The 14,072-nt window shown below is 34.1% G+C and overlaps 2 protein-coding genes across 3 annotated transcripts; one reads left to right on the forward strand and one right to left on the reverse strand.

The window, feature by feature from the left end:
• Positions 1-136: 136 nt before the first annotated feature.
• On the reverse strand, positions 137-4,473 carry LOC132552421 (tetratricopeptide repeat protein 33-like). Of its 2 annotated transcripts, none has more exons than XM_060216590.1 (5): positions 4,411-4,473; positions 3,142-3,362; positions 2,324-2,405; positions 2,045-2,176; positions 137-1,516 (listed from the first exon to the last, which is right to left on the reverse strand). In XM_060216590.1, the coding sequence occupies exons 2-5, from the start codon at positions 3,357-3,359 to the stop codon at positions 1,172-1,174; spliced, it is 777 nt and encodes a 258-aa protein (XP_060072573.1). In that variant the 5' UTR covers positions 3,360-3,362; positions 4,411-4,473; the 3' UTR covers positions 137-1,171. The 2 variants fall into 2 exon arrangements, with proteins under 2 accessions (XP_060072573.1, XP_060072572.1); XM_060216589.1 differs by lacking the exon at positions 4,411-4,473 and adding an exon at positions 3,940-4,031.
• A 760-nt stretch (positions 4,474-5,233) lies between these two features.
• LOC132552477 (ATP-dependent DNA helicase PIF1-like) lies at positions 5,234-12,595 on the forward strand. The gene is made up of 10 exons (XM_060216652.1): positions 5,234-5,942; positions 6,227-6,316; positions 6,799-6,952; positions 8,109-8,223; positions 8,577-8,683; positions 9,216-9,355; positions 9,647-9,753; positions 11,517-11,604; positions 11,857-12,002; positions 12,380-12,595. The coding sequence occupies exons 1-10, from the start codon at positions 5,234-5,236 to the stop codon at positions 12,593-12,595; spliced, it is 1,872 nt and encodes a 623-aa protein (XP_060072635.1).
• Positions 12,596-14,072: the final 1,477 nt, after the last annotated feature.

A 14,072-nucleotide genomic window follows, 5' to 3' on the forward strand; every position in this document is an offset into this window, starting at 1 on the left:
ATAACTGCACAATATTTTCAAATTCACATTATTTTTCTGTTGAGTAATGAAAATAAAATGAAGTAATGAATATGTTTGTATGAAGTAAACTGCCTTCAAGTTCAATGCTGCAAATAGACATAGAAAATAATAAAAGTCTTATTTTTCGATTTTATTCTGTCCACTCAAATATTCAGGATGGCACACTGGGTAATCACTTTGACATACTTCAGTGAGAGATGTATCATCACACTGTATACAATCACCTGGTGAGGGGTGTATCATTACACTGTATACAATCACCTGGTGAGGGGTGTATCATTACACTGTATACAATCACCTGGTGAGTGGTGTATCATTACACTGTATACAATCACCTGGTGAGTGGTGTATCATTACACTGTATACAATCACCTGTTGAGGGGTGTATCATTACACTGTATACAATCACCTGGTTAGGGGTGTGTCATTACACTGTATACAATCACCTGGTGAGGGGTGTATCGTTACACTGTATACAATCACCTGGTGAGGGGTGTATCATTACACTGTATACAATCACCTGGTGAGGGGTGTGTCATTACACTGTATACAATCACCTGGTGAGGGGTGTGTCATTACACTGTATACAATCACCTGGTGAGAGATGTATCATTACAGTGTATACAATCACCTGGTGAGGGGTGTATCATTACACAGTATACACTCACCTGGTGAGGGGTGTATCATTACACTGTATACACTCACCTGTTGAACAGTGTATTATTACACTGTATACAATCACCTGGTGAGGGGTGTATCATTACACTGTATACAATCACTTGGTGAGGGGTTTATCATTACACTGTATACAATCACCTGGTGAGGGGTGTATCATTACACTGTATACAATCACTTGGTGAGGGGTGTATCATTACACTGTATACAATCACCTGTTGAATGGTGTGTTATTACTCTGTATACAATTACCTATATGATGTGTAATTATTTACACTGTATACACATGGTGAGAGATGCATCGTTTAACTATATACATCACTTTTTTGAACAGGACATGTACAAGTCATTCTATTGCTATGGAGCATTATTCAATACTTAAAGATTTTTAATCAGTATAATTTAGATAACAAATGTATATAACTATGCATGATCTCTAATTAGATAAACACATACTGATAATTCAAGGAAAAGTTCATAAATCTCTCATATGAACATAATTTTTAGGCAATGATTTGGGATTGGAATTTGATTGATCATTGGAAGCTTTTGTTTTCAGTTTTGCTGTTCCTGTATGGGTGAACATTTTCTTATGTGAATTCAAAGGCTTTGAAGTTGACACATTTTCCTCATTTTCAATATCTTCATTGTCAGAATATTCTTTAATCACAACACTAGATTCTGATTCTTTCTGAGCCATTAAGGTTTTCACAGAGTCTGTATGCTTCTTCCATAACTCAGCAGCCCACCACAAATCATCCTTCCAGAGTTCTGGGTTTGCTGGATTTAAATGAACAGCACGAGAAAAACTTTTTAAAGCCTGAAAAGAAATGATCACTGACTGAAATTTCATATAACTTACATACTTTGGTGATTATGAAATTATTCGTAATTATGTGTTTTGCTCATACTGCTTTGTCCCTCATATTTAGTACACTTAAGTTTCAATGAAATACTTCTGAAGACACTATACAAGTGAAACAAAAACAACAGCACATCATATTGTGTGTTAGTTATATCATATCTATAACAAATGAAGGGAGATATACAATACCTCAACATGTATTACTGGTATGTTCATAAAATTTTCCTTTTTCTTTCTTTTGCTGTATTTTCATTTTTTTCAGTTTTAGAGAAACATTCTGTTGAAGATATGGTTTTCAAATAGATGAAAATTACCTTAATACTGATTCCAAAATATTTGAATCAACAAGTTTGTAATTAAATGACAGCCATTAAGCTGTAGCTGTACAAGATACAACAATTGGATCAACTTGGTTGAATCAAGAGATACCAAGTTTGTGTGTGACTGTGAATAATAATGTCTAAAGAGGTATCAAACCCTTACCATTCTGACCTCGCCCAAGCCCAAGCATGCTCTGCCTAAGGTCTGATGAGCCACCCACCATGTTGGCTTCAATTCAACAGCTCTTTCACCCATATGTACAGCTGGGTATACTTCACACAGGATTAGCAACACCTTTAAAATACAATATTGATAACAAATTGTTGGATGAAGTAACATTGTTTATACGAACAGCATGCCTTTTGAAGCGAATAAATGAAATACATGTTTTCATGAAACAAATATCTGTGCAGAGAACATAATAATATGTACGTTGATTACCTGTGATTTCATTTCATACAATGTTTCATCTGTTGGATTCAGTTTAATGGCTTCATCCCATTTTCTTACTGCCTCCCAATATCTGAAACATATTTGGGAGAAATATGTGGGTCAGGTTGATTTACAGGTTTAAAAGTAAAAAATGACAACATATACCTTTTAGTATAAGTTAAAAGGAGATAAAATTCAAAACAACAAAATAAGACCACAACAGCATGCACACTCACAAATGGAATTAAATATTCAGTCTGTACACCTGAGCAAGGCGACTGAGCATCAGACCATTGCTTCAGTTAAAAAAAATAGCGAAGAAATTACATTGATAATCAGGTACAGATTTTGGCTTGCTGGGGCAATAACCTGCTGTCAAATTAATATATATATTATGTTGATACCAATTTTGTCATTGGCATAATTACAAATATGGCGAAAATATTCAATCTGACCTTTAATGAATGTTGATTCAGAACAATATTTATCAATACTCTTACATTTATAATCTTTCAAATGCTAAAATTTGCATATCTTCATACCAACACTAAATCTTGTAAATTGAACAAAATCACACTGAAAACATGGGTTTATAAGCGTATAACTAAAATAAAGACTATTTTGTTCAAATTCAAGTCATTGAATTTTACTAAAAGAACATGGCAGTCACATAAAAAAGTAACATTTGTAAATGTTGTGTATTGTAGGTTTAAAGTCTATAACTTAAAGTTATAAAATTTAAGACTTAAAACATTTTACTAACTTTTCAGAACTTGACAAGAATAACTGCACACATGATTTCAATTGATGATCATATAAAACCACACCTCTCAGAATCTGCTAAGACTGTTCCTTCCTGCTTCAATCTGTTGCTTTTTGCAAAGGAATCTTCTAAGCAGATTATTTTCTTTTGTGGAACTAATGTAAGCCAGTCCACATCTACGTCTTCAGGGTTAACTTCATCTTTTGCATCTTTTTCAAAGGCTACAGACGCTTTTCTAGCAACCTTTTCCCCAGCTTTTCGCTTCCAACCAAATGCAGTCATTTTCTGAAATAATACACAAAATTTCTTAAATATATCATGAATAACAGATCTTTCAAATGGCAAGGACAATGGATGTGCATTAGCATGCCATAAAATGTAAAAATTCTGAGTAAAAAGCAGTAAAATAGGTTGGGAATAACACAGCATATGTGTAATATTCCTGCATTTGAGGATGGTTCAGTTAGTTACTCAAGTGCAGCATCATTTTGAATCGGAAACACAATTAATTCATATTTTTAACATTTCCCAATAGCCAATGAGACAATGAATTTAATAGTATACAAAACATCCATTTTTATTATCCAACTTTGTGTCAAAATGACAATTAATACCACTGGTTTCGTTCTACTGTTGACTACAATGTATTGGCAATTGGAGTATTCAAACTTAGTGTCAATGTCGTCAGTTTACCTGTTTACCTATCTTAACCACACAGTATAAGCAGTTGATAACCAATAGGAGTTATAAAGTTTGATTTTTTTCAAAAACAAAAAGGGAGAGAGACAATAATTCACTTTTTGTGTGTAAACTTGTACAAATTGTTGCTTTGATAACTGGGCAATGTAAAAAAATATATAACCTTTTTTGTTGTAAATGTTTAAAACTGCTTCTTGTGTTTTATTTCAACATGACAATGTATTTCAGCAACTCCAAACTATCCCTTAATTGCAGCTAGCACCAATCTGTAAAAAGGGCCAATAACTGTTTATAGCAGTGCATTTTAAATCCTTTGTCTTACACCAGCGCATATTTAGATACTTTAACATATCCATGTAACTGCATTCAGATGATGTAATATAAATGTGTGCTTGTTTCTATATCACTGTCATGAGACTTTATCAACTGATAACTGCCACGGCACTGGCATTGACTGAGTAACTGACAAATTGACTACCAAACAAGGCAACACCGACCGTCGGCGTCGTAAAAAACTGTTGAGATATTCGATGTCCCTAATGCAAAACAAAATACAAAAAATGGTTATCAATTAACAATCCTAAGGCGTGCAAGACATTTTTTCTGTGTGTATTAATCAGAAGAATTACAATACCTATATTTTTCTAGTTCATCTTCGCGTATTTTTGTCAGTCGGAAGCCATGACAGTTCATCTCATATGTGTAACTGATTGTCATTGGCTAATTGGTGTAACAGCGTTTTCTATTGGTTCGCAATTAGATGAGCCTCGTTTTCGATCTGGCACTAATTTCAAAGTTGACAAGTCGCACCAGCTGATTAACAGGTGACTGATTGATATATTGATTGATTGAAGCGTTTACTGTGTCACAATCTAAGAGTTTGTGTTACTACTGTATAAAATTAGGTCTGTTTCTAATTCATCATTGCCAGGTCACCAGTAGCGTTATTTTCTTTCCGCTGATGAAAAAGAACTATGAGAATGTAAACATCAGGCAGCAATACATTTCCAATCGTATAGTTTCAAGATGACTTATGGCATAACTTGGGGTATTAACTTCTATATAATAGTAATTCTCTCTCATACGATGATAACAACACAATTTACTGCTATTACAAAAGGTATTTTCCCTTCTCTATGTCTCTATTTATACGCATGTAGACCAATGTACTAGTTTCGTCTGTCCACTCATAGTTATTCGTGTGAGTCGTCTGTCCACTCATAGTTTTTCGTATGAGTGTCTTGACAGACGAGACTGGTACCTGTGACGAAGACTCTCTTATACGGCTGTTTCAGACACTGCCGAATACAAATTTACCGATAGCACACAAATATACCTTTTCGTTTGTAACGAGCCCTTTTAAACAAAATGAAGTGTTTTGTAGGTTCCCAATCATAAATATTCTTTAGCTGCTAACATAATGTAATTTTCTTTCTTTCCCCTCTAGATAAACAGAAATGGAGTTAAACACGCTTGTGTGTACAGTATGGATGGAAGTCATTGGATCAGCTGGTGATGTACAGAAGCGCACGCAGCATAAAAACATGACTCTCACTCTTGGCAGGAATGAGTTTAGAGATGTTGTACTGAAAATTGACTTTGCCAAAAGAGACATGAAATTTGCTTTGAAAGAATTAACAATTCACAAAAAGTTTGTAAAAGATGGAAAAGCAACCATCAAAATTCCTGACAGGAATATTCAATTTTTGTTATCAAATTGTCCTCCAGATAAACTCATCATGTTTCTAAAGACCATGCACACTAAACTTGAATGTCACAAACAAAAACCTCCAGTTCATGATCGGAAGCGTTTGTTGTCAGATTTACCAAGAACCTTTGAGGACATAAGCCCTCTTACTCTGAAAGATCTTCAGACAGTTCACGAAATGAGAGCCAAAAAGCTTGAAAATAAACTGGATGTGTTCACACCAAAGGGTAAAGGGAAACGAAAGAGAGAAAATGAGGAGAAAGAAAACGTTCCACCTCAGGGTGTTAAAATGGCTCGCAAGCTCATGTCTAGCTGTAGTCCTTTTAAACCTGTGTTGAACCCAGTGAAGCTGAACAAGGGACAAACTTCTGTACTGGATGCTGTTGTCAGTAGGAAAAATGTTTTCTTTACAGGTAGTGCAGGCACAGGCAAATCCTTCCTATTGCGGAGAATTATTGGTAAATATAAACATCCAAAATATGGTTCATTTTGGTCACTCTGCATTTGCTGGCATTTTAGGCAATATGATAATTGGTCATCCTTTGTATCATTTACTGACAAATGTTCACCTATACAGGTACAGTTCAGTACATAATGGATTGTGTTGCTTATACACCTGTATTAATTAACTAATGTCATATTTTCCCTATATGATAACAATTTACAGTGTCATTTGGTAGAATGTATAGATGTGATTGTACACTTAGCAGTAAATCACTTTAAAAGTCTCTTTTTTGAACAGGTGCCTTGCCACCCCAACATACTTATGCAACAGCAAGCACAGGAGTAGCCGCCTGTCACATAGGGGGGATAACTCTACATTCTTTTGCTGGTAAGAAGTTTTAAAATGTAACCATTCTTGCTAAGTGAGTATAGCAATGCCACCTCATGTTCCTAATAATATTCTAATGCTTTAAAGATAACCAACAAGATTGTCAAACAAGTATATGAAATAACATTTTGAGGAAACAAAGTTTCACAAGTTGCATGTGATGCTTGATATACTTCCCAAATTGTTTCAGTTAAAAAAAATTGTTTATAATTGATTAAGTGAGTGTCGGATATATTTATTATAAATTTTGTTCTTGACATTTTAATGCATTCCAGTTGTGGCATATGTTTTATGAATGTACTCTGATCATGCAGCCCAGATAGATGATGGGGAGGGGGATTCTTCTATGCCAAAGCTTTCACTGTCAGATAAGGATATTAAACCCCAGCCATCTATATGAAATGGAAACACAGCACATATTTCTAGTCCACCCTCAAACTACCCCCCATTTATGTACCGAACATCCTTCATTTCCTTGACAGGTATAGGTTCAGGTCGAGCAGATCTTCAGCAGTGTGTAGAGCTGGCTTCACGACCACTTGTTATACAGCAGTGGAAGAAATGTCATCATCTCATCATTGATGAAATCTCCATGGTGGATGGTGACTTCTTTGATAAATTGGAAACAGTAGCAAGGTTTGTTTAATGTTGTGGTGGAATAGTAATGTGTTCCCAGTGAAAGTCTGAATGTTGGACATTGTAATATAAAATACTAACTGCCATAAGGGATAACACTTAATGCTGTGGACTTTGACAGTTGCTATAATATTATCAGCTATATAAATATTGATCAGCAACAGTATCTTTTGGGGACCTAGCAGGTTTAAAGAGGTTACTTTTAATATCCTTATTTAGAATAATACTAAGAAAGCCTTTTCCTTAGCTTTCTAACAATAAAATTCCTAATTATAAGCATTAATAGTTCATCTGCAATACTCCTGGGGGTTACAATCACACCTGCACTCCTAGAACATTTCATGGCAAAATTGAAGGCAAAAGCAAACTAACTCCACGATACACTCCTTCGAAGATTTCAAAGGAGAAACACCCAGCTTCAAAGTCAGTACAACATACTCTTATGGGGCTTGAGGTTCGTTTGATATACATCAAAGGATCAAACAAGTTTTCTCATTATTTCTGCAATGTGTCGCACACAGAGCCTTCAATTTTGCCATGAAATGTTCCAGGTGTGCAGAGATAAAAGTGATCATAACCAATGAAGTATTCTAAGATGTTGATAGCTTTACTACTTTTTAATATCAAGTGTTTTGCAATGTTAATAGTTGGCATAAAATTTGTGTTTCTCTGTTACCAAACAATACTTACGATTCTATTAATCCTGTATTAAGAAATAACTATTTGAGGTGTCTTGATCCAGACATCAAGCTTTCTCCATACTGTATTTCCTCAAATTTAACTTGTTATGATATAACATATTTTTAATAAGATATTTTGAGCTACATGAAAAGTCCTGAATTTTGTTTTTCTAGAGAATTATGGTAAAGGCTATGGAAAAGAATTTTAATACAATTGTTTATAAATTTGGGGCAACATCTGCATTTTGAAGAGTATTATATATAGATGTTGTTAAAAATAACAAAAAGAAGAAAACCCGTGGGAAAGAGTTTTTTTTCTGTGACATTTACATATTTCAAAAAGAAAACAAGACTATGCAAATGGATTTGACAATAAAGAGTGTTGTCCTTTTGATTGTTGATTAAAGCACAAATGAATGCCTCAAGCGTGATCATGACATCAAGCAATTCTAAATATTCATCTAATACTTTGACAGAGTAGTTAAACAGAATGATCTCCCCTTTGGAGGAATCCAGCTGATTCTTTGTGGGGATTTCCTACAGTTACCACCAGTAACCAAAGGCACTGATAAAAGGAAATTTTGCTTCCAGGTAAATTTTTATGTAAAGTTTTAGCCTTGTTGGCTTTATTCCAATTGTCTTCAGTCTGTGGTCAGTTGGCCATCCATCTGTCTTTTTAACAAATCTTGTTATTATGATTTGTTGAAAAGTCATGGATAGTTCTTTCTCAAATATTTTATTTCATAATCTCCTTAGTCCTGGTAGAGGTATAGCAAAACTTCACTACACGACTGAAATACTGATTTTACTTCATGTATCTCCCTATCAAAGTGACTACAAGGACATGTGATAAAGAAATATTCCATACCTTTAGATATAATTGACCTAACAAAAGGAATGAAAAATACTTTTAGAATTGAATTTACAATCACATAAAATTATAGGCAAAGTCTTGGCCAAAATGTGTCCAGTTGAACATGGAGCTGACAGAGGTGAAACGACAATCAGATAGCAACTTCATCAACGTCTTACAGAACGTCAGACTCGGCAGGTCAGTCTTGATGTATTGTGAGGAATTTAATTATTCTCCTTTACAGTTAATCGTTATTTTGAGTAAACACACATGTCTATAGTACCAAGATATATTAACAAAAGTAGGCATTTCAGCATAAATGTAAGAGACAAACTTGGCTATTTGGTATACAAAAGAAATGCTGGCATGTACTAATTGAGTAGGCATTTTCACATAAATAGGAACGATAGAATAAAGAAATTAAGTATGTGTTCTAAAACATATAGAATAGACATACTGTTCTATATATCATACAGTAAGAATGGGAGATATATTATACAATATATATGTTCTAGAACATCAGAGAAAAGGTATAAATCAAACTACCTATCTTTGCTCCAGTGTACACATTGCTACTATCTGAAAAAGAAATTTCTAGTAGCTGGAAAGACAATCTATAACTTTTACATACACACCTGATGTGATTTACCATCAGTTCATTAGCTACATAGGTTATATATAGTGCTTGAGAACATTTGTTTATATTAACTGACAAGTATTTCTTATACAGATGTCCTGACTTTGTTGAAACAACACTTCGAGCAACATCCAAACATAATATTCAGAAAAATGGTATCTTAGCAACGCGACTTTGTACACACAAAGAGGATGTGGATGAGATCAACAAGTACCAGATGGGAAAGCTCAATGGTATAGTTTGTTTGGTCATTGATTTTTGGGGTATAGATCTCCTAAGCTTGAAATAGTCACACCATTTGTTAAAACTAATGAAAAATAGTTACATCGCCATGACTTCTTAATCTGTTCTAATGTCACATTGGTTAGGTTTTGTGTTTAGCTCTGTCACTATACTGCTCTGCTAATCAGCTATGAAGTTATTTTAGAAAATAATTCTTTGTCCACTATGCAGTATCACAAGAGAAAAATATTAAGATCAGCATCAAAATAAGAATAAATATGATGATTTGGATTTATTTTCAGCTACACCTAAAGTATTCATATCAACAGACAATGATACTGCCTACTCTAAACAAATAGATGGCCTTTGTCCTGTCCCACACAAACTGGAGCTTAAAGTGGGTGCACAGGTAAATCACTCCTTCAGGATTATATATCAATGACAAGAAGGGTCATCATGTGTCCATATAACCATCCACTAACTTTCCTTGTCCATGCTCTCCTCTATATCTGTCCATTAACTTTCCTTGTTCTAAGTCTCCTATATATCCATCCACTAACTTTCCTTATCCATGATCTCCCTCATATCTGCCACTAACTTTCCTTGCCCATGCTCTCCCTCATATCTGCCACTAACTTTCCTTGTCCATGCTCTCCCTCATATCTGCCACTTGTTCATGCTTTCCTTAATATTTGCCCACTAAATTTCCTTATCCATGCTCTCATTTTATTTGTCCTCTAACTTTCCTTATCTATGCTCTTATTTATTTGTCCACTAACTTTATTTATCCAAGCTCTCCTCTATATCTGTCCACTAACTTTCCTTATCCATGCTCTCCTCTATATCTGTCCACTAACTTTCCTTATCCATGCTCTCCTCTATATTTGTCCACTAACTTTCCTTATCCATGCTCTCCTCTATATCTGTCCACTAACTTTCCTTGTCCATGCTTTCCTTAATATTTATCCACTAACTTTCCTTATCCATGCTCTCATTTTATTTGTCCTCTGATTTTCCTTGTCTATGCTTTCCTTTATATTTTTCCTTTAATTTTCCTTATCCATGCTCTCATTTTATTTGTCCTCTGATTTTCCATGTCTATGCTTTCCTTTATATTTTTCCTCTAATTTTCCTTGTCCATGCTTTCCTTTATATTTTTCCTCTAATTTTCCTTGTCTATGCTTTCCTTTATATTTTTCCTCTAATTTTCCTTGTCTATGCTTTCCTTTATATTTTTCCTCTAATTTTCCTTGTCTATGCTTTCCTTTATATTTTTCCTCTAATTTTCCTTGTCTATGCTTTCCTTTATATTTTTCCTCTAATTTTCCTTGTCTATGCTTTCCTTTATATTTTCCACACACTTTCCTTTTCCTTGCTCTACTTTAGTGTATATTGTATCCGTGGTAATGAAATAAGCTACACTACTTAACTACCTTCACTTTACCACACCCTTCTGATTGATGTCCTGTGTCTTAATTTATTTTCAATTGATGATTTTGTGAAAGAAATCATTATCAGTACCTTAGCATCTTAGTAGGATAGTGCACATAATATCAATCTGTGGTAACTGATGTCAAACCCAACCGGTGTTGATACAGATATTCTTTCACATTTCTAATCATCTTTTTGTGTTGTGTTTGTGCTATGTATTATTGAATTAAAACACACTTTTCAAACTGAGATAAATTTTTACCACACCAATAATATCGCTTTTGACAAAGATTTCATTGTGACATTTCAAGAAAAGGTGGTTATAATCAAATAAAAACACTGGGTTTCTGGTTTAAGAATGATATGTGTATAATCAGTTAAAATCACAAGGTCAATGATCACTGTTAAATTATCTTTCCTTGAACTGTTACGTTATGTTATGAACTTCAGAAACCAAATTGATAAGGTTCTATGGAGGACTGGCATGATAAGTCAAAAGACAAAGATAAACTCTTATTACTTCTTGGACTAGAGAATTCTTCTATGGTGTTGTAAAGTAAAGTTTAGCAGGACTAAAAAATTTTTGATTACATAATTTTCGTTTTCAACAAATATGTATACTTTGATGAAGTGTGCAATGTTATAATATTTTCTAAGTAAATATGATTTTGTTGACCGTGTCATTTATATCCAATAAAATCTAACCACCACATAATACTGTTCACTGTCATTTTAACACAGGTAATGCTGGCTAAGAACCTAGAAGTACATCGAGGTCTAGTCAATGGAGCCAGAGGATTGGTCACTGGATTTGAGAAGGGAAGCGAAGGTATTTCATGTACACAGAATAAGCCTTGCTTCATTATATTTTTATTATTTCTAGAATATATCCAGAGTACTCCTTATCATACAATAATGGATATTCCTGATATCTGGGGTAAGTAAGGATCACTTCCAAATTAAAGAAAAGATATATTGTCTTTGTTTCTTAGTTTAATGATCTTATTAAGTACCAGTTTTCTCTATGTGCATCTGATAGAAAGTCTCAATTTTGATTATACTTGTGATTCCATTTTAACAGGTTTACCAATCGTGAAATTTCTGTCTGGAGTAGAAGAGGTCATCAAACCAGCAAGGTGGACATTTAAAGCTGCAGGGGCTGTATACCTAACAAGGAAACAGATCCCTCTCAAACTGGCCTGGGCAATCTCCATACACAAGAGTCAGGTCAGTCACAGACAAGCAGCTATGTACATAGCACTATAAATGATGTTCTCTCATGTCACAAACCACATATTAAGGCTAGTAAACGAGAAAAAATATAATTATTTTTATGCCCCCGATCGAAAAATCAGGGCATATTGTTTTTGTGCTGTTTGTTTGTCTGTTGTCATTTTTAACCTTGCCATAACTATTGTACTGTAAGAGGTAGGGATTTCATATCTGGCTTTCGTGTTCCCTGTGACAAGACCTTTCCGATGGTACAAAAAGCACTTTTTGTCAGGGTCTCGATTTGAAGTAAGGGGCTCTTTTATAGTGGGTTTGATTACAAGTGTGAAAATTAATATTCATGTCATTGAAATTTGTTGTCAAATATTTTACAGGGAATGACACTGGATTGTGTGGAGATCACAGTATCCAAAGTGTTTGAATCTGGCCAGGCCTATGTAGCTTTGTCACGTGCCAAGAGTTTGGAAGGATTGCGGGTATTAGACTTTGACAGAGGGTGTGTGCGTGCTAACCCAGATGTACTGAAGTTCTATCACAAACTGGACTTGACTCGAAGAATGTTGCAAACAAACATGGAGGAATACTCTTGATGTTTATGATATGTAGGGACAAATGTCACAAACTGGACTTGACTCGAAGAATGTTGCAAACAAACATGGAGGAATACTCTTGATGTTTATGATATGTAGGGACAAATGTCTTAGGAAAAAGACTAATTACTTCTTCTGGACAATGTGATTCGTCATTCTAGTTGACTCGTGGTAAGCTGCCTCAAATAATTTATGGAAGTGCAATATACTATGTAATTGATATTTGATGTTTTGGAGGCATTTCACAGTCCATAATTCAGTTATATGTCTCCTCAAATCTTATTTAATGTATTATTTATATAACTTTATTGGAAAATTTACAGTTACCTATTAAAGTTATGGTAAATACTCACTTTATCTGGAGCATCAGATAAAAGTTACAATCATGTTTTTAATCAATTAAAAAATAAAACTTGTGACATTGATATTGTGATATGACAAATCTCAGATTATTGTTTATCCATGAAATGATATATATATCAGTGTGATGTAAACTACCTGTATAATTATCATTTGTATTACATTGTTTACACATGCCATACATACCTGGTAAATATATAAACTGATCTCATTTTGATATCATTATTCTCCGAATGACAACTCATTCCATTTTCAATTTTGTTTTCATGTTAGATTTTAACTTGTAACAGATGTACAGGCATTGTTTTATTGTCTTAAGAGTCACAGGTACTGGTAACTATTTATTTTCAATGGTTGGCTCATATCTATGTCTATATAGCATCCTCTGACAGGAAAGTTATGACAGGTGTTTGATGTTCAATGGGTAGTCTGAGTAGATTAATGGAATAATAGCTTGTAGTTTAATTGACAACTGTTTAACAGGTAACCTAGGCTTCGATTGATGGAATGATTAGAGTTATTTGACAATGGCCGATTAATTTCTGCTTTTGACCAAAACGGTGATTGAAATTTAACTTTGTTATTAAAGAAAGTGTGTGATGTATTCTAAACACATACAAGATTGATGTGACTAATCATAGCTTATAGAATTACTTATTCGTAACTGTTTTAGTCCTTGCTGCCCATTCCCCATAGCTATGTCTTCCATATGATTATGTCTCATTCACCGAAAAGAAATAACAAGATTTCAAACTTTATATCTAGATATTGTTCTTTGTTTCTTGACGAATGACAGTTATATTTTCTCAAGTGGGGCGGAAACTTTAAGATGAGTGGAGTTTCCACTCCATGACTTTGCCTGAGATGAAATGTATCTGTTTTTTATTAACACAAAATCATCTATTTACTGTATTACATTCTATCTACTTCTCTGTTATCATTACACTGCTAGATAATATACAGTAGTTTCACATCAAAAACACAAGTCTTCAAATTATTTATTATGAATTAAGTAAATGCAACATGAAACACTCTGATGATCAGACTCAGACTAGTATCAGTGCATCACAATAAATTTACAGCTCCTGCAATTTTACACTACCAGTCCCACAATGCA

The sequence above is a fragment of the Ylistrum balloti genome, unplaced genomic scaffold (genome assembly GCF_031769215.1).
Source record: "Ylistrum balloti isolate Yb309-2 unplaced genomic scaffold, AGI_CSIRO_Ybal_v1 Utg370248, whole genome shotgun sequence".
In the NCBI taxonomy this organism is placed as follows: domain Eukaryota; kingdom Metazoa; phylum Mollusca; class Bivalvia; order Pectinida; family Pectinidae; genus Ylistrum; species Ylistrum balloti.

Excerpts from the sequence above, each read along its gene's own strand:
- LOC132552477 (XM_060216652.1), top strand. The coding sequence starts at position 5,234 with ATGGAGTTAAACACGCTTGTGTGTACAGTATGGATGGAAGTCATTGGA. Across the intron at positions 5,943-6,226 it reads CCTATTGCGGAGAATTATTG|GTGCCTTGCCACCCCAACAT; the intron begins GTAAATATAAAC and ends TTTTTTGAACAG. Across the intron at positions 6,317-6,798 it reads AACTCTACATTCTTTTGCTG|GTATAGGTTCAGGTCGAGCA; the intron begins GTAAGAAGTTTT and ends TTTCCTTGACAG.
- LOC132552421 (XM_060216590.1), bottom strand. The coding sequence starts at position 3,359 with ATGACTGCATTTGGTTGGAAGCGAAAAGCTGGGGAAAAGGTTGCTAGA. Across the intron at positions 2,177-2,323 it reads TGTATGAAATGAAATCACAG|GTGTTGCTAATCCTGTGTGA; the intron begins GTAATCAACGTA and ends TGTATTTTAAAG. Across the intron at positions 1,517-2,044 it reads GCTTGGGCGAGGTCAGAATG|GCTTTAAAAAGTTTTTCTCG; the intron begins GTAAGGGTTTGA and ends ATTTCTTTTCAG.